Source organism: Jaculus jaculus, chromosome 6 (genome assembly GCF_020740685.1).
Source record: "Jaculus jaculus isolate mJacJac1 chromosome 6, mJacJac1.mat.Y.cur, whole genome shotgun sequence".
NCBI lineage: Eukaryota > Metazoa > Chordata > Mammalia > Rodentia > Dipodidae > Jaculus > Jaculus jaculus.
The window spans coordinates 5,888,422-5,914,581 of record NC_059107.1 but is presented as its reverse complement, the minus strand read 5'-3'; the positions used below and the strand labels follow the sequence as shown (position 1 = coordinate 5,914,581).

General features: G+C 51.0%; 2 protein-coding genes across 6 annotated transcripts; one reads left to right on the top strand and one right to left on the bottom strand.

Moving 5' to 3' along the window:
* The first annotated feature begins 202 nt into the window (after positions 1-202).
* On the top strand, positions 203-21,172 carry Phykpl (5-phosphohydroxy-L-lysine phospho-lyase). Of its 3 annotated transcripts, XM_045152310.1 has the most exons (14): positions 203-323; positions 783-901; positions 2,405-2,564; positions 5,187-5,261; positions 6,378-6,465; positions 6,543-6,659; positions 8,755-8,837; positions 9,450-9,675; positions 15,758-15,912; positions 16,065-16,154; positions 17,162-17,292; positions 18,130-18,172; positions 18,239-18,249; positions 18,874-19,027. In XM_045152310.1, the coding sequence occupies exons 1-14, from the start codon at positions 265-267 to the stop codon at positions 19,014-19,016; spliced, it is 1,500 nt and encodes a 499-aa protein (XP_045008245.1). In that variant the 5' UTR covers positions 203-264; the 3' UTR covers positions 19,017-19,027. The 3 variants fall into 3 exon arrangements, with proteins under 3 accessions (XP_045008245.1, XP_004666567.1, XP_045008244.1); XM_004666510.2 differs by lacking the exons at positions 18,239-18,249; positions 18,874-19,027 and adding an exon at positions 20,703-21,172 and having other exon boundaries at positions 18,130-18,213; XM_045152309.1 differs by lacking the exons at positions 18,239-18,249; positions 18,874-19,027 and adding an exon at positions 20,703-21,172 and having other exon boundaries at positions 265-323; positions 750-901; positions 18,130-18,213.
* Hnrnpab (heterogeneous nuclear ribonucleoprotein A/B) lies at positions 18,104-24,754 on the bottom strand. Of its 3 annotated transcripts, none has more exons than XM_045152312.1 (7): positions 24,523-24,754; positions 23,566-23,734; positions 22,736-22,894; positions 22,421-22,552; positions 20,348-20,456; positions 19,545-19,685; positions 18,104-18,273 (listed from the first exon to the last, which is right to left on the bottom strand). In XM_045152312.1, exons 1-7 carry the CDS (start codon positions 24,729-24,731, stop codon positions 18,230-18,232), a joined length of 963 nt encoding a protein of 320 aa, XP_045008247.1. In that variant the 5' UTR covers positions 24,732-24,754; the 3' UTR covers positions 18,104-18,229. The 3 variants fall into 3 exon arrangements, with proteins under 3 accessions (XP_045008247.1, XP_045008246.1, XP_045008248.1); XM_045152311.1 differs by lacking the exon at positions 18,104-18,273 and adding an exon at positions 18,656-19,267; XM_045152313.1 differs by lacking the exons at positions 18,104-18,273; positions 19,545-19,685 and adding an exon at positions 18,656-19,267 and having other exon boundaries at positions 24,523-24,748.
* Positions 24,755-26,160: the final 1,406 nt, after the last annotated feature.

The window sequence follows — 26,160 nt, the reverse complement described above, 5'->3', positions numbered from 1 at the left end:
CGGGCGGGACCAGGCTGCAGGCTCCGCCCCTGACCGCGCGCGGGCGGGACCAGGCTGCAGGCTCCGCCCCCGACCGCGCGCGGGCGGGACCAGGCTGCAGGCTCCGCCCCCGACCGCGCGCGGGCGGGACCAGGCTGCAGGCTCCGCCCCTGACCGCGCGCGGGCGGGACCAGGCTGCAGGCTCCGCCCCCGGCCGCGCGCGGGCGGGGCTGGGAGGTGCGCGGCCGAGTGTGCGCGGAGACGCACGGACTGACGCCCAGCACGATGGCCGCGGAGCGGCGCGCCAAGGCCGACACCCTGACCCTGAGGCGGCGGCTCCTCAGGTACCGGGGCGGGTGGCGCGGGAGGCGCGTCTGGCCCGGGCCCGAGGGCCGCGCGGGAAGCCGGCCTTTGCCCGCCTGGGAGCCCCTCGCCCGTGGCTGGAAGCGGCGGTGTGGGCAGCAGGTCCTCGGGGTGGGGGCCGGCGTCTGTGGCGGGGACAGACCCTCGTGCGACGTGCGGAGGCGGCCGCCGGACTGGCCAGCTCCTAATGTGGGTGCCCTTCCTCCCTTTCTCCCGTGACCCGTGCAGAATGAACAATGAACCGTGGGTTAAGGTGGCTTCAGCAGTCTTGTCTGAGCAACTTCCTGCCCTCCTTTTCCGCCTCTTTGGAGTGGGAGGCCGGCCGCAGGCTAGCCACTCCTTGCCCTTCAAGCATTTCCCTTTCCGTTAAGGCAGCCCCTGGTGGAGGTCTCCCTTCGCGTCCTCAGATTCGGCTGTGCATCCCTTGCCTGTCCCCACAGCTCTTCCTGCAGACTCTTTTTTCCTGAGGATCCTGTTAAGATTGTCCGTGGCCACGGGCAGTACCTGTACGATGAACGAGGGGCAGAATACATCGACTGCATCAACAATGTGGCTCACGGTCAGTACCAGACCTCAGGATGGGCAGAAGAGTAGGCTGAGGCTGTGACTGTGGTTCCCAACTGACCCTGTGTTCAGCAGAGCCACGACTGTGCACAGGAGTTCCAATCTTTGTGAAGAAGCTGAAGGGGTCAGGGGTGTGGGTCCAACTCCACTTGGATCCGTAACGAACCCAGAGTGTGCCTGGGGGCCAGCCATGCCGGGCCAGCGTGGCCTTGGCCCAGTGCTGGGGTCATGACAGGGCTGCAGTCCCATTGACCGTTTCAGGTGCTACAGGAGGCAAGTAGGAACTCTGCCAGCCAGCTGGGGCTGCCAGAGCTGGAGGAGGAAAGGAAGGTTTTGACGTGGCGGGCACACCGGTGGTGAATAAAGTTTAAAGCCAGGGCTCTCTCTCCAGCCTCTTTGTGTTCACACCGCTGTCATCCACCCAGTAATCTGATTTTGAGTAGATTACTTAAGGCTGTGAGCCTCATTGCTCATCTATACCACAGATGATACTACTAGTTACCTCCTGGTGTTTTGGAGAATTAAGCGAGCTAATTAATGTAACTTGAATTTGAATGCTTGGCACATAGTGAACTCTCAATGTATGTTTGCTGTTATCCTTGCCTGACTGACTGGTGAAGTCAAACCCACTAATAGTCATGCCTCTGAGCTCGACCTTTGTTCAGCAGAAGGCCTCAAGATACCTCTTTAGGGCCTGGGGATATGGCTCAGTAGATGGATTGCCTTCCTAATATGCATGAAGTCCTGATTTGATCCCCAGCACCCCAAAACCACGCATTGTGGCACATGCTTATAATACTAACACTGGGGAGGCAGAGGCAAGAGGATCAGAACTTTAAGGTCATCCTCAGCTTGTTTGAGACCAACCTGAACTACATGAAACCCTGTCTGAAAGAAAGACTCATCCTTAAAGACATGGGGTTTGGGGCTGGAGGTGCAACTCAGAAGTAAAGTGCCTGCCTCGCATGCTGGGTCTCTTAGTTCAATCCCCAGTACCGCACCCCCCCCCAAAAAAAGCCATGTATTTCTCACGTACCACCATGCCTGTAATCCCAACATCTGGCAGGCTGAGGCAGGAAGATTGCCAAGGGGTCAAGGCCAGCCAGGATGATGCAGTGAGATCATGTCTCAAAAAACAAAACAGCTGGGAGTGATGGTACATGCCTTTAACCCCATCGCTTGGGAGGCTGAAGCAGGAGGATTGCCAGGTATTTGGGGTCAGCATGGGATACAGTATGAGTTCCAGGTCAGCCTGGGCTACAGTAAGACCCTACAAAAAAAAAAAAAAAAGTTTTCTAGATTGTGCTTCTTCCAGAGAATCTTTTCCTTCCAGAATTTCAAGATTTTGTGTCTCCATCCTCTGTCATTAGCTCCCTACTCTCCACCTCTAGCTCCTTAACTGTCTGCCCTTGGCTGGGTTTACAGATCAGGGCTGAAGGGTACCTGGTAGGGCTGGCTGAGTGGAGTCGGCCATGTGATAGAGGTGGCCCTCTTGCAGTCGGGCACTGCCACCCTCTCGTGGTCCAAGCTGCACACGAACAGAACCAGGTGCTCAACACCAACAGCCGGTTTCTGCATGACAACATCGTGGATTATGCCCAGAGGCTGTCGGAGACCCTGCCGGAGCAGCTCTCTGTCTTTTATTTCCTGAATTCTGGGTAAGTGGACTTCACCCAGCCCCTGGCAAGACAGCAAAGCCCAAAGAAGCAAGTCACCCATAGGGGTGCATCACAGTGAAGTCGACTTGAGGCATGAAGCAGGCTTCAGGGAGAGGCCTGTGTGCTCTCATGTAAAGCCAGGGGCTCTTCTGTGGAATTTCGCTCTCCTTCTATCAGCCAAAGACACCACTGCTCCCTTCCAGGATCCACTGTTTGGGCTCACTGAGGTAATGAGGTCTTTATGCCTTATGGATACAGCTCTCACTTCTTTAGTAAGGAGCAGAAACATCAAGTAAATCTTCAAAGAAATATAAATTACTGAGGAATCATTTTCTGAAGGAAAAATACAGGGTATTTATGGATATGAATAATGAGGCCTAGAAGCAGCAAGGACCCTGGCTTGACCTCCCTGAAGGAACTAAAAGCCCATGAGGAGGTAACAGGGAGGAGAAAGGAAGGGTGCTGTCTCCCCATTGGAACCTGGAACTGCCTGTGCAAAGGCCCTGTGGCATGAAAGGGTTAGGCACCATGGCATGCTTGAGGAACCAAAAGTGGATGAGGAAGGGTGTGAGCTGACAGCAGGGAGGATGCTGTTTTTACAAGAGTCATCAGGGAGGTGATGTCACCGAGCCAGAGTGATAGTGTGGGGAGCACTGGAAATGTCAGTGCTGACAAGCAAACAGGTGGTCCCATGTGTCTAAAAGAGCATTCTGACATGCTCTGGGTCACAGCATTTGATCAGTTACCATCACATCCAACTAGTGCCTTCTTCAGCCTCCTGACTAACCTGCAGGAAGGAGGATATACCACGTTCATGTTACAGGAAAGGAGACAGCGGCTCACAGAGGGAGAACTTCCCCAGAAGCACTATACACAAGGCTCTTGATCCCAGAGCCTGCACTGGAACCTCTGGGGAAAGCTGGGAGCTGGGCACAGGAAGAAAGGCCGATCCTGTTGGACCCCTCTTCCAAGTTCACTGTATGGTTTCTAGTGACTTTATGTCACATACTCCTTTGACCTGTCTGCTCTTTCCTGTTTGTGGCAGTGTCTGACAGGCAGTGTTTTCCTTTTGCTCCCAGGATACCCTGCTCTGGGGTCTGTCAGCTGCTGCTGTGTTTCCTGTGTCAGTCCCTTCTCTGCTCTCTGGGGCAGGTCCTGGGCCATTTTTCCTCTAAGCTGTCTATCTGTGATCTCATCTATCCCTTTAGGATTAAAGATTCATGTGCTGGCATCTGAATCACAAACTCAAATGCCTCCCACATGTTTCAAACTCAAGGTTCTAACTGGCCACTTGGCATCTGACATCTCCAGCTTCACAAGTGCTGACACGTGTTGTGAGATCCTGGTTCTCCGCAATATCCTCCAACATCCTCACACCATCTCACCTTATAAAGGAAACCACCATTTATATCTGTGCTCAAGGCAGAAGCCACACAGTTCTGCCTTGTCCATCGCCAGGGTATCTTTGAACACATCCACCTCTCCAGTCCCCATAACCACCACCTGCTCTTAACTGGGCACACACCTCTACAATATCACTTCTCCCATATTCCCTTTAGAAACAAGAAGTGAGGAGTCACAGCCTTTCTCTGGTTAAAACCTTTGGCTTTGCATGGTGCTGAGAAGACAGCCCACACCTTCCAACCCTGCAGACAAGGTCCCCGCAGGTCTCACCACTTCCCAGCCCTTCTTGGGCCCTGCCCTCCCTTGGTTCCCTGAGTATATTATGCTCCCCCCATGAGGACTCTGCCTTTGTTCCATCAGGAATCTCCCTCAGGACTACCTCCTTGTTGAGGTAGTCCTTGCCCTCCTATATTGGTTGCCAGGCCAGAGCCTCTGTGTTCACCCAAAGAACCACAGAGTATCACAGACTAAGGAGCTTAAGCAATAGAAAAAATTTTTCTCAAAGTTCTGAAAGCTGGAAGTCCAAGATCAAGGTGTCAGCAGGACTTGATGCCTCACTCTGACTTGCATGTAGCTGCCTCCAATGCCTCCAGTGTATCATCACACTGTCTGCTCTACGGTGTGCCCCTGTTCTTTGTGCACCCACATCTCTCCTCATCAGGACAGTCACATTGGATTGGGGCTCAACTTAAGGGCCACCTCTTAACTTGCCTCTTTAAAGCTTTATCTCCAAATGCATTCACACACAAGCCATTCTATGGTATTGGAGTTAGGGATTCGCTGTATTAACTTTCACAAGTTTTTTTTTTTTTTTTTTTAATTCATAACAGCTACCTGGCCCTGGCCCTCAGTACTCTGTGTCCAGTGCTGACACTTGTAACAATGGTTGCTCTTTTTCTTTGGTGTTCAAGATACATCAGAATGTAAGTTCAGATGGGCCAGGACCTGTCTGTTTTATCTTCTTTCTTCATCCCAGCTGCTAGCATAGAAGGCACTCTGTGGAAAGTTTACCAAATGAATAAGCAAATAGCTTGAAAACCAGGTGTGGTGTGCACACCTTTAATCCCAGCACTTGGGAGGCAAAGGTAGGAGGATCGCTGTGAGTTTAAGGCCGCCTTCAAATTGGCTTGAATGAGAACTTGCTGCTGGACGAGCTTCCTTGCTGGCAGGGTTTCTCTGGAATGTCATTCCAAGTCACTTCCACCTTTTCTGTCATAGATCAGAAGCCAACGACCTGGCCCTACGGCTGGCTCGCCGGTACACAGGACACCAGGACGTGGTAGTGTTAGACCAGTAAGTGCAGCTCTCAGCCCTGCTGTCTTCAGAAGCCTGATACAGGGGTTCAGTGGGGCTCTGACCAGGCAAGGAAAAGGAGAGCCTTGGGCCGTCAGAGGGAAGTGTGGCAGGCAGAGAACCAGGTCTCAGCCTCATGGCTGTCTTCAACCCACCATTCTAGGAGGGCAGGGCTAGAGGACTGAACTTGGCCTACAACACTGAGGTACTGGTCAGCCAACGCTAGCTCCCACATTCAGTAGTGATTGCGCCCGAGACTCAGACCCAGGCTGACCATTAGCACAGTTAAGGTTCATTAAAGATTTGGCTCATTTGGAAGTGCTTGCCTATGCACCAAGTCCTGCTTGGGTTCAGAAAGGTTAGCATTCCTGGGCATGGTGACATGACACAGACCTGTAACCCTAGCACCTGGGAGGTAGAGGAAGGAGGATGAAGAGTTCAGGTCATCTTCAGTCACATAGTGGTGAGTTTGAGGCTGGCCTGAGATATATGAGAGCCTGTCTAAAAAAAAAAAAAAATGGTGTGATGATGCGTTTTTTGTTTTGTTTTGTTTTTAAGTTTTTTAAGGTAAGGGTTCATTCTGGTCCAAGCTAACCTGGAATTCACTTCGTATTCTCAGGGTGGCCTCAAACTCATTGCAATCATCCTACCTCTGCCTCCGGAGTGCTGGGATTAAAGGTGTGTGCCACCATGCCCAGCATACACTTTTTTAATCCCAACACTCTTGAGGCAGAGGTAGGAGGCTCACTGTGAGTTTGAGGCCATGCTGAGACTACATAATGAATTGCACGTCAGCCTAGGTTAGAGTGAGACCCTACCTTAAAAAAAAAAGTCTGTTACAAACTTGCAAGAGGACCCGTACTGCCAAGTAGGAGAGGAGCTGAGCCTGGGATGGCTGTGATTAGTTAGCATGGAGATAGGACCAATGAGAGCCCTGTAGGAGGTCTTGCTCACGCCAAGGCCAGTGCTCTTCCCTCCCTCCCACCCCCCCCCACCACCCCTCCGCCCAAGTACACAGATGAGGATCCAGTGGGTTGTCTCCAGAAGTGATAGTAGTCAGGACCAAGGCAGGAAGCACATGCCACCCTGGCCTGAGCCCACCATCCTTGTCCCTAGTGCTTATCATGGTCACCTGAGCTCCCTGATCGACATCAGTCCTTACAAATTCCGGAACCTGGATGGCCAGAAGGAATGGGTCCATGTGGTATGTACTGCCCACATCAGTAATAGATCACTGCCCACCCTCGAACCAGTATGACATGGCACTGTCACTCCCTACAGGCACCTCTCCCAGACACCTACCGGGGCCCTTACCGGGAAGACCACCCCAATCCCGCTGAGGCATATGCCAGCGAGGTGAAACGTGTGGTCAGCAATGCACAGAAGAAGGGCAGAAAGGTAACCAAATGCACACGAGACTGGTAACTGTCACCTGTCTGTGAGGTGCTGGGAACTCAGACAACACAGACCCCAGGCCTGCTGCCGTAGGCCGACAGCCCCACCTATTTGGAAAGCTATTTGGTAAGACCCTGTCTCAAAATTTAAAAACAAAGCCAAGCATAGTGACTCACACCTTTAATCCCAGCACTTGGGAGGCAGAGGTAGGATATATCAGTAAGTTCGAGTTCACCCTGAGACTAGTGAATAGAGAATAGTGAATTCTAAGTCAGCCTGGGCTAGAGTGAAACCCTACCTTGAGAAGTTTAAAAACTAAAAAGATGGGGCTGTAGAGGTAGAGGACTGTCTAGCAATAAGGCTTTAGGGTCCATCCTACTGCTGCAAAACAGAAAACCAGACCCTGAGAGACTACATGGTGAATTCCAAGTCAGCCTGGACCAAAGTAAAACCCTACCTCAAAAAACTTTAAAAAACTTTAAAAAAAAAAAAAAAAAAACACCCTATAAGGCTCTTCTCACCTCTCCTGGATTTGGGTCCCTAACTCTGCTAAGCACCACCTTGTCTCAGCCCAGCTAGAATGAGATGGGAAGGCTACTCCCACATGGGCACTCTACCCCCTCTTGCCCTCCACATGGCAGGAGCTCTCTACTTCCTCTCTTCCCTTAATCTAACAAAAAGTCTTAGAAGGGGGGAAGGGGCTGGAGAGGTGGCTTAGTGATTAAGGCACTTGCCTACAAAGCCTAAGGATCCAGGTTTGATTCTCCAGGTCCCACATAAGCCAGATGCACATGGTGGCGCATGTGTCTGGAGTTTGTTTGCAGTGGCTAGAGGCCCTGGGGTGCCCATTCTCTGTCTCTAATAACTTAAAAAGCAGTAGCTCAAGGTCCTGCCTTTCAGAATCTAGGGTGGAGGGGTGGGGCTACTTCAGTGCCCAGTAGTTTTAGTACACTGACAATATGGACAGAGGTTCTTGCTGGGTAATACAGGAGCCCAGGGACACAAGCGAGTCGGGTGAGTATGTGGGAGGGTCTGAGAGAGAGGTTGCCGGAAGTTACACAGTAAAAGGAGTTGCCGCTCAAGTTGCGGCACCTGAACTGGTGCCTGTGCAGGGCTGGGCAGGTTGGGAGGTAGGCCTAGAAAGGGAGAACTTAGATGCCCGGCCGTGCTGAGCAGCTGAAACTCTGCCCTCTACAGGGAAGGTGATGAGACCCAGGGATTGGGCTATGTGTGGGATGGATTTGAATGAGGCAGCCTGGGGGCAAGGACCATGCAAAAGCCTGACCACGGTGGTCTCTGGGACTTGCTGTAACCTAGGAGTCCGTCCACAGTGTAGTGACTAGTGAGGGCTCTCTGGAAGACTTCCCTGAAGGAGTGGCACAGCCAAGCACAGGGCAGACAGCAAAGAAAGGCAGACGGGGGCTACAAAAACTTGCCAGCACCACAGCAGGGCTTCAGGTGCTCTGCAGCCTGGCCTATAAGACCTGGAAAGAACACTGCTCTGGGTGGAGCTGGCCTTGTGATAAGCGGAGCTTGGGGACCAGTTTCCAACTCCGTCAGCTGTCCCATGTTCAGCAAAGGCCTCCAAAGAAGCTTCAAGGCAGACTGCTGGGAAATCCCTGGTTGACCAAAAGAGATCCGTGACAGATACAGGAAAGTGACAAGCTCACTCCAGGTTGAGGTGTCACCTGGAGGCCCCATCAAAGATGGCAGGAAGAAGTGCCAGTTACATGGCATCTGCAAGAGGCCAGGGCAGAAACAGGCAGAGAAAGGAAGCAGTGAACTGAAAGATAAGATAGAGATGGAGACCATGGGCTGTTAGTACAGCTGACCAGGCAAGGAAGGCATAGAAAAGAAGCCACACCTCTGCCCTAGGCAATTGGGGTGGAGGGGGTGCTGATCATCAAATGGAAGACACCAGCCTTGTGAAATGGGATGTCAGTACCAAGTTCAAGAGGATGAAGGCATCAAGGTGGTACGTCACGAGCCCTTGGATGTGACAAGAGCCCAAAAGAGGGACGCAGTGCTGGTGCTTCCTCAGCATGAACAGGGCACGGTGAGCTCGCCGGTGATGTTCCCAACATCTGTCTATCCACAGATTGCAGCCTTCTTCGCTGAGTCTCTGCCCAGTGTGGGTGGGCAGATCATTCCTCCTGCTGGCTACTTCTCTAAGGTGGCAGAGTGAGTAGATGGGCAGGCTCTGCCTAAGGGAGGGCAGGCTGTAATTGGGCTTCCCAGTTTCTATTCCAAGTGTGACTACAATCTGGCCTGCCTGCCAGAAGTTTGTGAAAATAAAGCTCTTAAAGAAACAGCAGCCCAGGGCTGTTGAGATGGCTTAGCAGTTAAGGCACTTGCCTGCAAAGCCAAAGGACCCAGGCTCGATTCCCCAGGACCCACATAAGCCAGATGCACAAGATGACATATGCATCTGGAGTTCATCTGCAGTGGCTAAAGGCCCTGGTATGCCCATTCTCTCCCTCTCTCCTTTCTGTCTAATGAAATAATTATTTTTAAAGGGGGGGAGGGGACAGCTGGAGAGATGCTTTAGCAGTTAAGGTGCTTGCCTGTGAAGCCTAAGGACCCAGGGTCCCATGTAAGCCAGATGCACAAGGTAGCACATGCATCTGGAGTTTGTTTACAGTGGCCAGAGACCCTGGCACACCCATTCTCTCTGTCTCTCTCTAATAAATAAAATAAAAATTAAGGCCAGCCACTTGCCCAAGACCAGGACTCTGACTCCTGGTCAGAGCCCACTCACCACAGCCCTTGTCAGGCTTCTCTCGTTCACCACAGGCACATCCGCGGGGCCGGAGGGCTCTTTGTCGCAGATGAGATCCAGGTTGGCTTTGGCCGAGTAGGCAAGCATTTTTGGGCCTTCCAGCTGCACGGGGAAGACTTTGTTCCTGACATTGTCACCATGGGCAAGTCCATTGGCAATGGTCACCCAATTGCCTGCTTGGCTACCACCCAAGCTGTGTCAAATGCCTTTGAAAACACTGGCGTGGAATACTTCAACACGGTGAGTGAAGGCCAGAGAACACAGTGCACCACGAACCACTTTGCTAGGCACCAAGCCGTCACCTTCCCTAGTGAGGGCTTTGAGCCAGCCCTGTACCCTGCACAAAGATTCTGGGATGCTGACCTCTGGGAAGCTACAGCCAGGGCAGATTTTGTCTGTTTGGAGGCAAGATCGCACCCTAGTCCCAGGTGCTGGGAATAAAAGCAGGCACCACCACGGTAGCTGAATGGAAGACGTGTGTCTTGGTGCTGGCGCTGTGTGGTCAGAAGGGACATCCAGGCAGGAGGTAGAACATTAGTGCAGGGCACGTGGTGAAAATGTACAAGGGCAAAGCCTGCAGCCAAACCTCAAGTGCACACACACTAAATCAGCACAGTCCCTGGTTCACAAGTCACTCGTGTCATCTGTCTCTGCAAATCAGCTACTCGGCTCTCAAACTCCTGAGAACCATCATTTGAAATAGAAGTTGGGATCTTGACAGTTACCTGCACCTAACCATGTTTGCCTCTAGCTAGCCCATCTCATTGTCTTCCTCTTCCAGGCAGCCTAACTCTGAATCCTGTGTCATTTCAGCTGCTTTTGACTTTGTGAATCCATCATGTGATACACACTTTCTACCTAACACTGTGCTAAGAATCATCCACGCTGCTGGTCATATTTGCTTTGCTAGCATTATAACAGTGTAAATGTGTCAGTTTACACACCTGTTTCTCTTGGTGGACTGTGAGGACATTCCAGTTGCTGCTATTACAAACAGTACTGTTGTGAGATATTTTTCTCTGTTCTACATGTGCTAAAGTTTTTCTTAGTGAAAAAATAGGTTATAAATTAACCTAAGAATGAACTGCTGAGTCATAGGGTTTGGTCCACACTCAATTTTAGAATAGCATATATTCTCATCAACTTTTTGTTGTCGTTCTTTGAGGTAGGGTCTCACTCTAGCTCGGGCTGGCCTGGAGTTCACTGTGTAGTCTCAGGCTGACCTTGAACTCATGGCAATTCTCCTACCTCTGCCTCCCGAGTGCTGGGATTAAAGGCGTGCGCCACCACGCACGGCCTCATCAACTTGTCTCACAGAAAGTATGGGAGCGCCAAGCCTCCTGTTACTACAAACCAACACCAGACACGTGCTGCTTTGTACATTTGGTTTCATGTGGGTACTGGATATTTCAACCCTAGCCATCAAATTTTGCAAGCAAGTCCCTTGAACTGCTTGCTGAGCCACTTCCTCTGGACAAGTTTTTGTTTTTATTTACTTGCAAACAGAGAGCCATAGAAGTGGACAGAGAATGGGTGCACCAGGGCCTCTAGCTACTGCAAATGAACTCCAAGTGCAAGCACCACTTTATGCATCTGGCTTTACATGGGTACTGGGGAACCAAATCCATGTTGTTAGGCTTTGCAGGCAGATGCCTTAACTGCTGAGCCATCGCCAACCGTTTTTTGAGGCAGATTTTTGCTATGTAGTCCTACCTCATCTCAAGATTATGGCAATCCTCTTAGCCTCTGGAGTACTGGGGTCACTTACAGATGTCATCTCAGCTTCTTGCCCTGAAAACCTTTTCCTGTGGCTGTCAGGGGAGGGGCAAGGGAAAGAGAGAACAGAGGGGAAGCTTGTGTGGTCTTGATACGCTTTCCTCCCCAATTCCAAGTTGTGTGAAGCATCTCATGATTAGCCATTACTTCTGTGAGATGCTGGCTTGTTTCTCCAGCTTTTAGTTTACTAGTGTTCATCTGTGGGAATTTGTGTGGTTGTGTGTGCATATGCTTGGATGTTTGTGTTTTTGTACACACAGGCTATGTATATACTGACACTAGTCCCTTATCGGTTATGTATACTGTATGTTAATCCACTTGGGAAGTCTCCACTTCCTTGTGTGACACTTGTCACCTCTTAGCCATTCTTAAGTCTGTGTGGGTACCACAGTGCACATCGGAAGGCCAGAAGACCACCTCAGGTTTGGTCCTCTGCTTCCACATTATTCACCACTGCATCCCTCAAGCTAGCTGGCCCACAAATTTACAGATTCTCCTGTCTCTACCTCCCACCTTGCTGTAGGAGAGCTGTGACTTTACCACCTTTTTAAAAAAACATTTATATTTGAGAAAAGAGGCAGAGAGAGAGGGAATGAGGCAGATAGAGAATAGGTGCTCTAGGGCCTTCAGCCACTGCAAATGAACCCCAGAAGCATGTGCCACCTTGTGCATCTGGCTTATGTGGGTCCCTTAGCTTTGCAGGCAAACACCTTAACAGCCTCCAACCCCCTTTACCACCTTTTTAAAAATTGCTGCAGTGCTTGTACCTCCCCACCCCCCAAGGTAGGGTTTCACTCTAGGCTGGCCTGGAATTCACTCTGAATTCTCAAAAGTGGCCTCGAACTCATGGCGATTCTCCTACCTCTGCCTTCCAAGTGGTGGGATTAAAGGCGTGCACCACCACGGCCAGCTCTGGGTTTGTTTGGTTTTCAAATTATCTGTACGTGTATGAGCACACCACAATCGTTCTTCCCTTCCTTCCTCTCCATTGAACAAATTAAGAGTTGCTTGCATGATGAAGTCTCATGTATTCTAAGCCTCAACTCCCTATGTAGCTAAAGATGACCTCCAGCCTCCAGCACTCGGATTAGAGGCATGCCCCACCATGCCTGGTATATGTGATGCTGAGGATTGAACCCAGGGCTTCACATGAGGGAGCACTTTACCAGCTGAGTTACTAACCTGATGTAATTCTTCTAAGAGTTCTTCATATATTCTGTATAGAAATCACATGTAGCTGGGCATGGTGGCACACACCTTTAATCCCAGCACTTGGTGACAGGAGGATCCTCATGAGTTCAACACCCTGAGACTACATAGTGAATTTCAGGTCAGCCTGGACTAGAGTAGACCCTACCTTAAAAAAATATATTATGTATCACATGTATAATTTGCAGTATTTCTGTTGTTATTTCATATTATTGATGATACTTTGCAGCATAAAATTTTAAATTGCGGGCTGGAATATTGCTCACTGGTAGAACACTTGCCTACCATGTGCAAAACCCTATATTCAAATTCCAGCACTGCAAAACCATTTTGTATGACCCAAAATGTATAGTGTTGTTTGTGCTTTAACATCCTATATAATGAATCACTACTTGACCTTCCCCCCCCCCCCCACAAAAAAAAAATCAGTTAGCTGGGCGTGGTTGCACACACCTTTAATCCCAGCATTTGAGAGGCAGAGGTAGGAGGATCTCCTGGAGTTCGAGGCCACCCTGAAAATACATAGTGAATTCCAGGTCAGCCTGAGCCAAAGCTAGACCCTACCTTGAAAAAAAAAAAAAAATTAGTTAAAGCGAACCTTCTTGACATCATAATAGGACCATCATAATAGGAGGAAAAGTTCATAACATCAAAATAAGAGACTGATTAGGGGAAGGGGATATGACGGATAATAGTTACAGAGGGAAAAGTGAGGGGAGGGAGGGCATTACCATGGGACTTTTTTATAATCATGAAAGTTGTGAATTTAAAAAATATTGAAAAAGATTGGAAAAAGTGAACCTTGCCAGGTCTGGCAGCAGATGCCTTTAATCCCAGCACTCAGGAGGCAGAGGTAGGAGGATCACCGTTTGAGGCCATCCTAAGACTACATAGTGAATTCCAGGCCAGCCTGGGCTACAGTGAGACCCTACCTCAGGAAAGGGGAGGAGGGGATAAAGGTAAATCTTACCTCAGTAAACAGCTGTCTTAAACCATACTGGTTGAGAGGCTTCAGCATGCAGACGAAGACAAGGGCACAGCGCGCTTGCCCAGTTTATGGTAGTGTTTTTGCTTGTCCATTTAGAATCAAGTGGGTGGGCTGCACAGCAGCTCAGTGGTACAGCATATGTTTAGCATATTCAAGGAACCATTAAAAAATAAGGGCTGGAGAGATGGCTTAGGAGTTAAGTGCTTGCCTGTGAAACCTAATGAACCCAGTTTGAGGCTTGATTCCCCAGGACCCATGTTAGCCAGATGTACAAGGGGTGCACACATCTAGAGTTCATTTTCAGTGTCCAGAGGATCAGGCACACCCATTCCAAATAGATAAATAAAAACAAATAAAAATTTTACAAAACTTTTTTGGCAGGAGGCAGGGCTGAAAACCCAGCCCAGGTTTTTTGCCACAAGCTACAGCTTCTGGGTTCATTTCCCGTTCTTGCCCATTGCTGCCCCAAGCTTGCAATGATGTTACTTACACTGTCTCCCAGAGCTAGGTTTTTTTTTAATTGTACTTCTGTGTGTGGTGGGGGGGGGGTATGCGTACATTAGGATCTTTTGCCACTGTAAAGCAATGTGTCTGGCTTTTAGTCAACTGGCACACTGATCCAGGGCTGGCAGTCTTTGCAAAGCAATTGCCTTTAACCACTAACCCATCTCTCTAGCCCAGTTTTTTTTTTTTTTTTTTTTTTTTTTTACATTTTACTTTCCTTCTGAGTATTTTCTCAACCCAGCTGTTACTCAGGCTCTATCTTACTGCCATTGTTGCTTTAAAAAAAAAAAAAAAGCTGGCCAGTGTGGTGGTGCAGGCCTTTAATCCCAGCACTTGGGAGGCAGAGGTGGGAGGATCGCCATGTGTTTGAGGCCACCCTGAGACTCCATAGTGAGTTCCATCCAGGTCAGCCTGGGTTAGAGTGAGACCCAACCTTGAAAAGAATAAAAGGCAGGGCTAGAGCTGGCTTAGCACTTAAGGTACTTGCCTGTAAAGCCTAGAACCCATGCTTCACTCTCCATGTTCCATGTAAGTCAGATGCACAAGGTGGCACGTATCTGGAGATCTACTGCAGTGGCAGGAGGCTCTGGTGCGCCAACTCGAAAGCCAAGTGTGGTGGCGCACACGCCTTTAATCCCAGCACTTGGGAAGCAGAGGTAGAAGGATCACTGTGAGTTCAAGGCCACGCTGAGACTCCATAGTGAATTCCAGTCAGCCTGAGCTAGAGTGAGACCCTACCTCAAAACAAAAAACATGATCTGCAAGGTATCTTGTACCTCTTCAGTTATTTTAACCCAGAGGACCCCACTCAGGAACCTTTGGGTCTAGATTACACACAAGTGAGCCCGGGCATTCACCTGAGGGACTCCATGCTAGGCATAGTAATATAGGCTACATTCCATTTATATGAGAAACAATGTATTTGCTTGGAGTCTCTTAAAAAATACCTTCATTAAGCCAGGCATGGTGGTACATGCCTTTAATCCCAGCACTCGGGAAGGCAGAGGTAGGATTGCCATGAGTTTGAGGCCACCGTGAGACTCCATAGTGAATTCCAGGTCAGCCTGGGCTAATGAGACCCTACCTGGGGGGGAGGGGACCCTTTATTTGGGAGAGACCAAGTCTGAGCACAAAATATTGCCCTAAATGCTTAAATGGGAACTGAACTTGGGCTGGCAGGATCTGTAAGCCCTCTGAACGTTGTTGCCAGATGTAGTTCCCGCACAGCCAGCAAACAGCTTTCCTGGAATGAGCTCTGATGTCACTTTTGGACCCCTCCTGGTCAGAGGTGACGGGCAGTAAATCTCATGCTATGGATCTGGACACAGCCAGTGAGGAGTCCTCTCTGGACAGAACTAGCTTGGTGGGAATCAAGTGTACACTCAGCTTCTGCATCTTGAAGGGGGGGGGGGGGAGTTGCCTGCTATACCTCTGGGGAATCCAGCTTGGGTTGAGGACCCAGGAAGGCAGGACAGCTAATAAGGATCCCAGGAGACACCGTTTTAAACACCTTTATTTATTTGAGAGTGACAAAGATAAAGAGGCAGAGAGAAAGAAATGGGCACACCGGGGCTTCCAGCCACTGCAATCGAACTCCAGACATGTGTGCCCCCTTGTGCATCTGGCTAATGTGGGTCCTGAGGAATCGAGCCTTAAACCAGGGTCCTTAGGCCTCACAGGCAAGAGCTTAACCGCTAAGCCATCTCTCCAGCCCGGGAGACACCATTTTAAGAGCTAAACTCTAGGGAGTTCCCAGGCCTGTGATTTTGCCACTGTTCAAATGTGGTGATTCTGTGTGGGTCACACCATCCTACCAGGCATCTGACACGCTTTGTCCCGACTCAGTTTGGTGGCAACCCAGTGTCCTGTGCTGTGGGGCTGGCAGTCCTGGACACCGTGGAGAAAGAGCAGCTCCAGGCCCATGCCACCCATGTTGGCGACATCCTGATGGAGCTCCTCAGGCAACAGAAAGCCAAACACCCAATCATTGGGGACATCAGGTGAGGCTCTAGAATAGTCACAACACAGGTGAGTGCAGGGTGGTATTTCAGCCTCCCAGAAGGCAGGGGAGGGGGGGGGGCGGGTTGCCATGATTGAGGCCTGAGAAAGGACCATGGTCCACTAGGCTAGACCTAAAATGTCCCTCCTTCAGGGGCACTGGGCTCTTCATTGGTGTGGACCTTATAAAAAATGAGGCTATGAGGACACCAGCAACCGAAGAGGCTGAATACCTAGTATCCAAGTAAGTTGTCTTCTTCAGCAGCCCACACTCTAGGCACCGCTACAGCCTATGCAGTGAATGGGAAGGGCCCCAGCACTCTGGGCCTAAACTCTTAGCCAGGATTGCAGCAGCTAAACTAGCTTCCCCCACTGGGCTCCCAAGGCAGGAAATATAGAGGTCCCCATTCCTAGGCTGCTGGAATTGGCAGGACTCTGGGTGGGGGAAGAGTCTGGATAAACACATCTCAGGGATCCACTCACAACGTGGTCTTTCTAGTGATGGGCCTCAGGACCCTTTCCCATTCTAGTTACTATCAGTTCCCCACCCCACCCCTATGGTAAACTGGTTGCAGTGGATCACACCCTTAATCCCATAGCACCCTGCCTCAAAAGAGGCTGAGGCGGGTGTGGTGGCACACACCTTTAATTCCAGCACTAGGTAGGAGGGTAGCCATGAGCTCGAGGCCACCCTGAGACTATATAGTGAATTCCAGCTAAGCCTGGACAAGAGTGAAACCATATCTTGAAAAAAAAAAAGTTGGGCTGGAGCAAAGGAATGGCTTAGTGGTTAAGGTGTTTGCCTGCAAAGCCAAAGGACCCAGGTTGGGTTCCCCAGGACCCACATTAGCCAGATGTTTGTTTGCAGTGGCTGGAGGCCCTGGCACGCCCATTCTCTCTTCCCCCTCTCTGCCAAATAAAAATCCAGGTGTGGTGGCACACACCCTTCAATCCCAGCACTGAGGAGGCAGAAGTAGGAGGATGACTGAGTTGAGTCCAGCCTGAGAGTACATAATGAATTACAGGTCAGTCAGGCCTAGAGACCTTACCTCAAAAAAAAACACCTGGAAGGTTTTTAAAAAATAGTAAAAAGCTCAGAGGCCAAGTAGGGCTTTGACAGGGAGGACTCATGCAGTATCCTGGTGGTGACTGACCCATTAAGGATTCTTTACGGTAAAACAGCTGGATCCTTGGGCACAGACCAGACTGAGGAACTCTGAAAGCCATGCAAAGGGTGTCCCATCCTTACAGGCTGAAAGAGAACTACATTTTGCTGAGCACCGATGGCCCTGGGAGGAATGTCCTGAAGTTCAAGCCACCAATGTGCTTCAGCCTGGACAATGCCCAGCATGTAGTAGCAAGGCTGGATGACATTCTAACAGGTAAGCGTGGAGCCTCACCAGTGACTCAACCCAGGCTAGGGATATAGCTCAGTGGTAGTGACTCCTGAGCATACTTAGGTTCTGTCTCCACTATACAACCCAACCTAGAGTCAATAGCTAGGATCTCCAGGAAGGAGACTCAAGTGGGACAGCAGCCTTTATGAGCCAGGAATGAGTAGGAACCAAGTCACCACCCAGTATGGAAGGTTAAGTGTGGGGTACAAGGCTGGATCCATGAGACCAGCCATCAGAAAGAACTAGTGGGGTTGGGCATGATGGCACACACCTGTGATTCCAGCTTTTAGAGCAGGGCAGGAGGGTCACATGTTTCACATGAGCCTGGGATACAAACCTAGACCATCTCACCTGGCAGGAACTTCATTCTGTGTTGAAACTCAGGATAACTGAGTGGAATGAAGTACTCCCCATGCCTGTAGGCACCCAGGAAGGACAAGATCAGCCAGGGGTTTTCCCTCAAAATCCACTTAAGGGTAAATTTCTGTCAAAGTGGACATCATACCAAGTTCAGTCAGTGCCACACAGGCTCAGTGGAGTGGATAAAGCAACCAGCAAGCAACTCCTCCTCCCTTTCTAACCAACGCACTTGGGCCCAAACCCTATGAGATTTGAAGTGGAAGGGTTCTGATGAAGTGCATTTGTGCAGACACAACAGACCAGCCGCAGAACTGGTCTACTTGGCAACCTCTGTGAGTACATGATGGGACATGGGCCTGAATAGGCCAGAGACCAATCTCTAACCTGCCATGCAAATACTATGAACACTGAAAGCAGGAGAGATAAGTACACCAGGTATGTTTGTTTTGGTTGTTTTTTAAGATATGGAAGAGAACATGAGAAGCTGTGACACGTTGAAGATCCAGTCCTGAGTCAGCCCAACTCAGTCAAGTGTCCTCCATCCAGGTAAGTGGGACTTGCCTCACTTAAGACATCCAGATAGTTCCTTACCATTAGCAGGTGAGCCTTTAAAAAAAAAAACAAACCTCCTGTTCTTGCCAGGTGTGGTGGCACATGCCTTTAATCCCAGCACTCAGGAGGCAGTGGTAGGATTGCTGTGAGTTCGAGGCTACCCTGAGACTACATAGTGAATGAATTCCAGGTCAGCCTGAGCTAGAGTGAGACCCTACCTGGGGGAGGGGGAGCGGGAGAAGGAGCTGTGCATGTGAGGCCAGCCTGAGGCTATGTAGTGAATTCCAGGTTAGCCTGGGATAGTGAGACCCTACCTCAAAAAACAAAAATAAAACTTCAATAGATGGACCCTCCCCCACCCATTAGTTTTAGCTTCTTCAAAACTGACACCTCCCCCTACCACTTCTTTCACAGCATATCCCACACTGACCCATGCTCGGGGGTTTTTTAAATTTTATTTCAAAAGCTTGGATAGCTTCAATATCCAGGTCGTGGCAAAATCAGGACACGTGTAAAATACCTTACAATACATTAGATTCCCAAAAGGTACCAAAAAGTACAGTAAAATTAACACTTCCATTACAGGAAATGTATGACACAAATAATATAAAATTAAAAGGTGAAAAAAGGTGACACTGGTTTCCTAAGATACAGTTTACTCTTTACAACCAGGGTCCACAGGTCCAGGCTGCAGAGCGGCAGCAGGAATCAGACCCTCCTATCTGGTACTGGGTAACCTGGTAATAAAATCAGCCCCTAATGCCGCTCTGGCCTCTGAGACACCACACGCTGCCTAAAACAACTAGAGCTCTGGAAATAGTAAACAGGAGAGTGATTTCCAGGGGGGAATTTTTAAATAAGATGCACATGGGACAGGCCATAGAAAGTTTGCCAAGTTAAATTTGGTACATAATTGTGTTCACTCCGTATCCAAACAAAGCGTGTGCGGTCGTCAGTTGGCCGCTCCTGCTGCTGCCTCAGTATGGCTTGTAGTTATTCTGATGGCCACCGCGTCGCTGGCTCTTCCCGTAATTTGTACTACCCTGACCTAGGGATAAGAACAACGTAGCAGCTACTACTTACTGAGCATTCACCCTGTGCCAGGCGCTTGACACGAATCCTTTCCAGATCTCAACAACCCTGTAGAGTAGGAATTACCTTCTCCACACCTTCCTGACGACCCTGAGCTAGAGCTCCATCTGGTAGGTAGCTCCAGTGCCTGAGCCAGGCTTGTCTGACTCCAAAGCCCCTACTGCCAGCGGCCCCTGCACTGCCTGACCTGCCTCCCCTAGGGGGAAGTAGATGGGCCTCCCTCTCCTACTTACTGTAGTCGTAGCCGGGGCCGTAGCCGTAATAGCCATAGGGCGAGTAGTCGTAGCCGCCATAGCTGGGCCCGTAGCCCTGCTGGTAGCCGTAGCCCTGGTTCCAGTAGTTGCCGTAGCCCTGATTCCAACTCTGACTCTGACCTGTGGGGGGAGCAGGGCACAGGGGCCCATGGACCATTTAGCACACGCAGGAGCTAGGATGGAGGAAATCCTGCCCTTTGGGTGGCGGGGTTACTATGGCAACTCAGGCAAAAGCCAAGGGGCTAGCTACTATTCTTCTGAAGGTCTAGAGGGCCCTAGGCCCAGCCCTGCAATCAGGAAGACAAGATTCTAAAGTAACTTCACTGTGAGTCTGCGTAGCTTACTCAACTCAATCACCCTCTGATCACCCATCCTCCTTGGCAGCTTTGCCTTGAAAAAGTAGCAGTTCAGGCTTTGGAGTCAGAGGAGCCTGGGATGGAAGGAGGTAAGCGCCTGGCACAGCTCTGCTTTCTGCCCATGGCTATGTGTACCGACACTCAGGACAGCCAGAGCCAAGCACAACCCACCATGCCCCCCTTCCCAGTGCAATGCAAATGCTCCACCCCTGCTCTTGGACCCCAAGCTGCATAAATGACACAACAGGACTCTTCCATTCCCAGGAGCCACAGCAGCACAAGCACACAGCCTCCACCCAAGAAAACATTCCTACTCCTGCCCTGTCCCACTTCACAGTGCCCATCCCTGCTGTACACGATACCAGAGGCACTGAAAGCTCCTTGCAGGCAGGGAAACAGGACCATCTTCATCCAGGCTCCACTTACCTCCACCTCCACCACTGCCTCGGTTCCCTCGGTTGCGGTTTCCACGACCCCCAGAGCCATACTGCTGTTGCTGATAGACCTCTTTGGGCTGGGCAACCTTGATTTCACACTAAAAGCCAAGAGGACAGTGGGTCAAGTCCTATGGGACAAAGCTCAGGGTTGAGATGGTGGGTGCAAAGACCTTGTTTGCTACAATAAATGTTCAGATAGTACATCTAGTCCATAGTTTGGGGGAAGCTCTATGACTTTCAGAAAAGGGCAGCTGAGGTAGCCAGCCCTATGAGACAAGAGGGAAGAGGGGCTTTAGGTACTAAGTAAGATTAACTTCTACTCCTTTTTTTTTTTATTTTAACAGAAGATGCTTATTCCACTCAAATACTTCAGTTGAGACCCTGGCCTCTACTGCAAGCCTAATGCCTGCCACTCCCTGGGGACCTCAATCCACTGTTGGGATAGACCTCAGGTCTGTACCCCAGCATGGTCAAGTCAATCCACCTTCTGCCGTAAAGCCTTGCACTTCTGGGAAGGGGGACTGTCTGGTGCTTCTACCTAAGAAGCAAACAAATTTCTAAGGACAATCCAACACACTCCAATTAAAAATACTTAAAATCATGCAGGCATACTAGCAATACACCCTTAGTCCTAGCACTCAAGAAGCAGAGGAAGGAGGATCCCTGTTGAGTCTGGGACTAGAGATGTCCAGGTCAGACTGGGTCAGGACACTACATTGAAAAACCAAAATTAAAAAAAGTAAGGCTGGAGAGATGGCTTAGCAGTTAAGGTGTGTTTGCCTGTAAAGCCAAAGGACCCAGGTCCAATTCCCCAGGACCCACGTACGCCAGATGCACAAGGTAGAGCATGTGTCTGGAGTTCGTTTGCAGTGGCTAGAGGACCTGGTGTGCCCATTTTCTCCCCTCTCTCAAATAAAATAAAAAGAGCAGTAAAAAACACTCTACAAATTATATCACTACATAAACCATGCTCTTAATTGAAGAGTTACCCTCATCAATACCTGATTGCTGAATATGGACTGGAGATGGTTTATAGCAGTTAAGGCGCTTGCCTACAAAGCCAAAGGACCCAGGTTCAATTCCCCAGGGCCTACATAAGCTGTATCTAATTTACAAGGTGGCACACCCATTCTATCCAACTTTCTCAAATACATACTCAATTTTGGAAAAAGAAGTACTAAATGACTGCAGAGATGGTTTAGGGGTTAAGGCACTTCCCTGCAAAGCCGAAGGACGCAGGTTTGACTCCCCAGGACCCACATAAGCTAGATGCACAAGGGCTGCAGGCCCTGGCATGCCCATTGTTTTCTTTCTTTCTTCCCCCCCCCACAAATAAATCAGTAAAGTATTTTTAAGTACTGAATATACCAAGTGAGCATTTACTTTTAGACCCCACCTGTTGGTTTCAATAAAATATTGCCAAGGGGCACACCAAGACCACTGGAGGTATGCCCCATCCAAATGCCTCTTTCACACAACATTTCTCTGATCTTCAACCCAAGCTTTCTAAACCTCCAGTCAGAATGGGATGGAGGCTCTCAGGAGCCCCACCTTATCTGGCTGCCACTCCCAAGTAAAGAACACCACTCCCTGCCACAGCAAGCCGCACCTTCAACTCTCCTAACCAACGAGAAACCTACATTACCTTTACTAGAGTTCAGTCAGGGTAGGGTACACCGTGCCACTACCAAGACTGCACAGGTGAAGAAGCATTGGGGTGCGGGGAGCTGGGGAAGATCTTCACCTAGGATAGGGTTGAGTAAGTACACCCACATGCCCAAAGGATGAAGAGATGAAGAACTGCTCTGGGAGCAGGAAAAACCACCATAAAGGGAAAAAAAATTGTTTAGCTGCTAATTTCTGGGATCTTCTGAAACCTCAACTGCAGGCCTCATACGCCCTGGGCTCTTTATCAAAATCCAGCCTAGGAACTCTGAAGGACCACCTGCCCCAAATTGGTACCATATTTTGTAGAGTAATTAGTAAGCTCTGACTAGTCTTAAAAAAGTCAGCCAACAGAACACCCCTTCCAAGGGCCAGCTGACAAGCTAGGATACCTTACCTTGCTTCCACTGACAGTATGGAATTTTTTCTCCAGAACCTTCTTCACAGGGTCTTCTTCTTTAAAAGTAATAAAAACAAAGCCCCGCCTTTTGTTCAACTTGGGATCCATTGGAAGCTCAACAGCCTCAATCTGTAAAAACAAGCAAGGTTCAGGTCCAACACCTCCCATACCACCCAGCATTAAAGGAAACTCAGATCACAGATCATGCAAGACTAGACGGTGGAAAAGCCCTGCTAGGACTTTCAGCCAGCCAAGAATATCAGATAGAACGAAAGCTTCAAATAGTAGCAGGCCATTCCTGGGGCCACTCACCTCCCCAAACTCGCCAAAGTACTCTCTGATCTTTTCTTCAGTGGCTTCAGGATTCAGACCTCCCACAAAGATTTTCTTCACAGGGTCCTTTTTCATAGCCATGGCCTTTTTAGGGTCAATGACTCTGCCATCCAGCCTGTGCTCCTTCTGATCTAGGACCTGTTCCAAACAGAGAGGTCAGGTTCTCCTAAACATAACCCTAGTGGTCCTTTTTGAGTCAGGCTTGCAGTACCAGCAAGCAAAATGTGCTTCATGCCCTCCTCTATGCCTGGGTATTCAGTGTGTCTTCCCGACTCCGGTATAGCTTAGTGCAGCTAAACCTGTCCTCACCCTCAGGCTCTACCTCTGTACTCCTACCACTCCTAACCAACAGCTTGAGCAGATGGCCCATTCGCCCTCGGAGAAAGAAGTAATAAAGACATGGCTCTAGAATGTGAACCCTCATTCTACCCTAAGGCTACATGAACTCACGGAAGTTTGAGATTTATTTAGGATTCAGGGTTCCTTTCCGTGCAAAACTAGGCTAAATGCCACCTTGAACTCTTTTGTCATACCACGACCAGGAGAAGACACACATATAAGGGCTATAAGCGGTATTGTTGTGGTCACTACCCAGCTAGTGCCCTCTTGCAGCACACTTAACTATAATCCTCCAGAATCACTCCAGCACACACATCCCACTTAATCTGTATTATCCCTTCAAAAACAGGAATCTAAGCTCCTATCCTCGGCTTGTCCCAAAGCGCTCAACCCTGTAAAGTGCACAAGCTGAAGGTGCTGCAAACCGAGAATCCGAAGACACGCAGGCCGCTGATACAGGCCCTGCTTACCTTTTCTACGCTTGCAGAATCTTTAAAGAGGATAAACCCAAACCCTCTTGAACGTCCAGTGTTGGGATCCATTTTTATTGTACAATCAACAACCTCTCCAAATTTAGTAAAATAATCCTTTAAATCTTTTTTGCTGGTATCCCAGCTCAGGCCACCAACGAACATTTTTCTGAAATGGTAAGAGTGAAACAAAACGGGACAGCTCTTATAACCAAGCTGTGGTTTTAGGAAGGACTGACCATGGTTAAACTGCAAAGATTATAAACCTACTCCCCTGCGGACAAAGTTTGCAGCCACCCTTGAGAGTCTACAAGGGTGCTTTTTCGGGGTAAGCCTTCGGGGCTCTCCAATCTTAACCTGCACCTAACAAAGCACTGGGAGACCGGCCTCGGGCTGCGGGGAAAGGCCAGAGGCGCAGGGCGTCTGCGCGCCGACCCCACTAATGGAACTAAGTCACCGTGCTCTGCGGCCACGGATCGAAAGAGCTCGAGTCCCCTTCCTGTCCCACCTTCCCCAGCACTCGGGGGAAGGAGCGCGCGGCTTCCTGGGGCCCCGATCGCCCGGGGTTCTGAGCGTTGACTCCGCCCTCCGCAGGAGGCCGAGGAAGGCCTAGTGCTCCGCGCGCCAACTCCGCCCACGCAGCCCGGCCCAGCCCTCCTTCCTGGGCCCGGCCAGGCCCGGCCCGAGGTCGGGGAGCGCTTCTTCCCTCTTCCGGGCCGCCCGCCGCCGGCGCCGAGCGGCAGGCGGGCAGCGCTCGAGCGGCCTCCCCCACCCCCACCCAAGCCCAAAGTGACCCCGACAAACTCCGGCAAAGTCCGGGGCCCGCGGCGGGCGCGCGGGGACCCCGAGCGGCCCGCCGCCCCTCCCCCCGCCGCGTGGCGCCAACAAAAGGCGGCCCCGGAACAAAGGCGGCGCCCCGTCCTCCGCCCGCCCGCCCGCGCGCCGCCGCCGCCTCACCCCGCGTCCTCCTCGTTCTTGCTGGCGTTGATCTGGTCGCCCTCGGCGCCGTTCTGGTTCCCGCTCGGGGCCGCCGGGGCTGCTGCGGCGGACGGCGGCGCGGGCCCGCTGCTGGCCTCGGCCGGCGAGTCCCCCTCGGGGGCGGCCTCGTGTCCGTTCTCGGTGGCGCCCGTCGTCTCCATGGGCTGCTCCTCACCCGCTTCCGACATGGCAGGCCGGGCCGCGGCGGCTCCTGACGAGCAAGCGAGCGCACGGCGCGGGGTCGGCGCGTCAGGCCGCACGGGCCTCGCCGCCCCGCCGACACCCCGGCTCCCGCCCGCCCGCCGCCCCGGGCCCCCGCCCGCTCACCTCGCCGCCGGGGACGCTCAGAGGGCCGTTGGGGAGCCGCACTGGCCGGGGAAGGCGCCGCGGGCTGGGCCGCGCTCGAGCACGAGCTGCCGCGGCAGGGAGGGCGTCGTGTCCGTCCGCCTACCTGCGCTTCCTCCTCGGCCGCCGGCGCGCCAAGCCCACCGACCGGATCACGGAGCTCCGGCCCGCGCGGTGCCGCCGCCTCACAATGCCAACTCGTGGCGCTCTTTATAATACGGGAGCCGGAGGGTGGGGGGGCGCCGCGTCGCAACAACAAGCGCGCTCATTGGCCGGGCCCCACCGCCACTCAACAATGTCCTGACTTTCTATTGGCTGAGACGGCGCGCGCGCTCTAGATCCGGGCGGGCTTTGTCCTCCTTTTCGAACGCGCGCCAGGCCCGCTCTTGCGGAGGGTTCCGGTCGCCAGGCCCGATCGCGGCTGTCCCGGGCGGCCTCACCCCGACGCGGGCAGGACCCGGGGGGCTCTTTGTCGTCAATTCTCTTTGGCAACCTCGACCCCCTCTCGAAAGAGGAAAATGGGCGGAAGCATCCAAACCCAGGGTCGCTCGGAAGTGCGGCAGGATGTGTCGGGGGTCCTCCTAGGCCTTGGAGTGATGAGGTCGGAGACCGCCTTCTCTCTGGCCTTGGTGTCCTCGAATAGCTATGTTTGCGGCTCCAGGAATGGCTCAGCGCTTAAAGCGTCTGCCCGCTAAGCATTAGCACCCCAGGTTCGATTCCCCAGGACCCACGAAAAGCCAGATAGATGCACATGCGTCTGGAGTTCGATTGCTGTGGCTACAGGCCCTAGTGCACCTATTCTCTCTACCTCTTTCTCCTAAATAAATAAATATAATTTTTAAACATTTTTTATTTATTTAAAGATTTATTTTTATGTATTTATTAGAGAGGGAGGAGGCAGAGTGAGAATGTGCACGCTAGGACCTGTAGCCTCTGCAAACGAACTCCACACGCATGCACCACCATATACATCTGGATTACGTGGAGAAGCGAACCTGGGTTCCTGGATTTAACAGACAAGCGCTGTAACCACGAAGCCAGCTCTCCAACCCTATAACTTTTTTTCCTTTTTTGGTTTTCAAGGTAGGGTCTCTAGCCCAAGCTGACCTGCAGTTCACTATGGAGTCTCAGGGTGGCCCCAAACTCATGGCAGTCCTACCTCTGCCTCCCAAGTGCTAGGATTAAGTGCTAGGAATCACCATGCCCGACATACATATTTATTTATATATATATGACATATATTTTTTATATATGACATATATTTATATTATT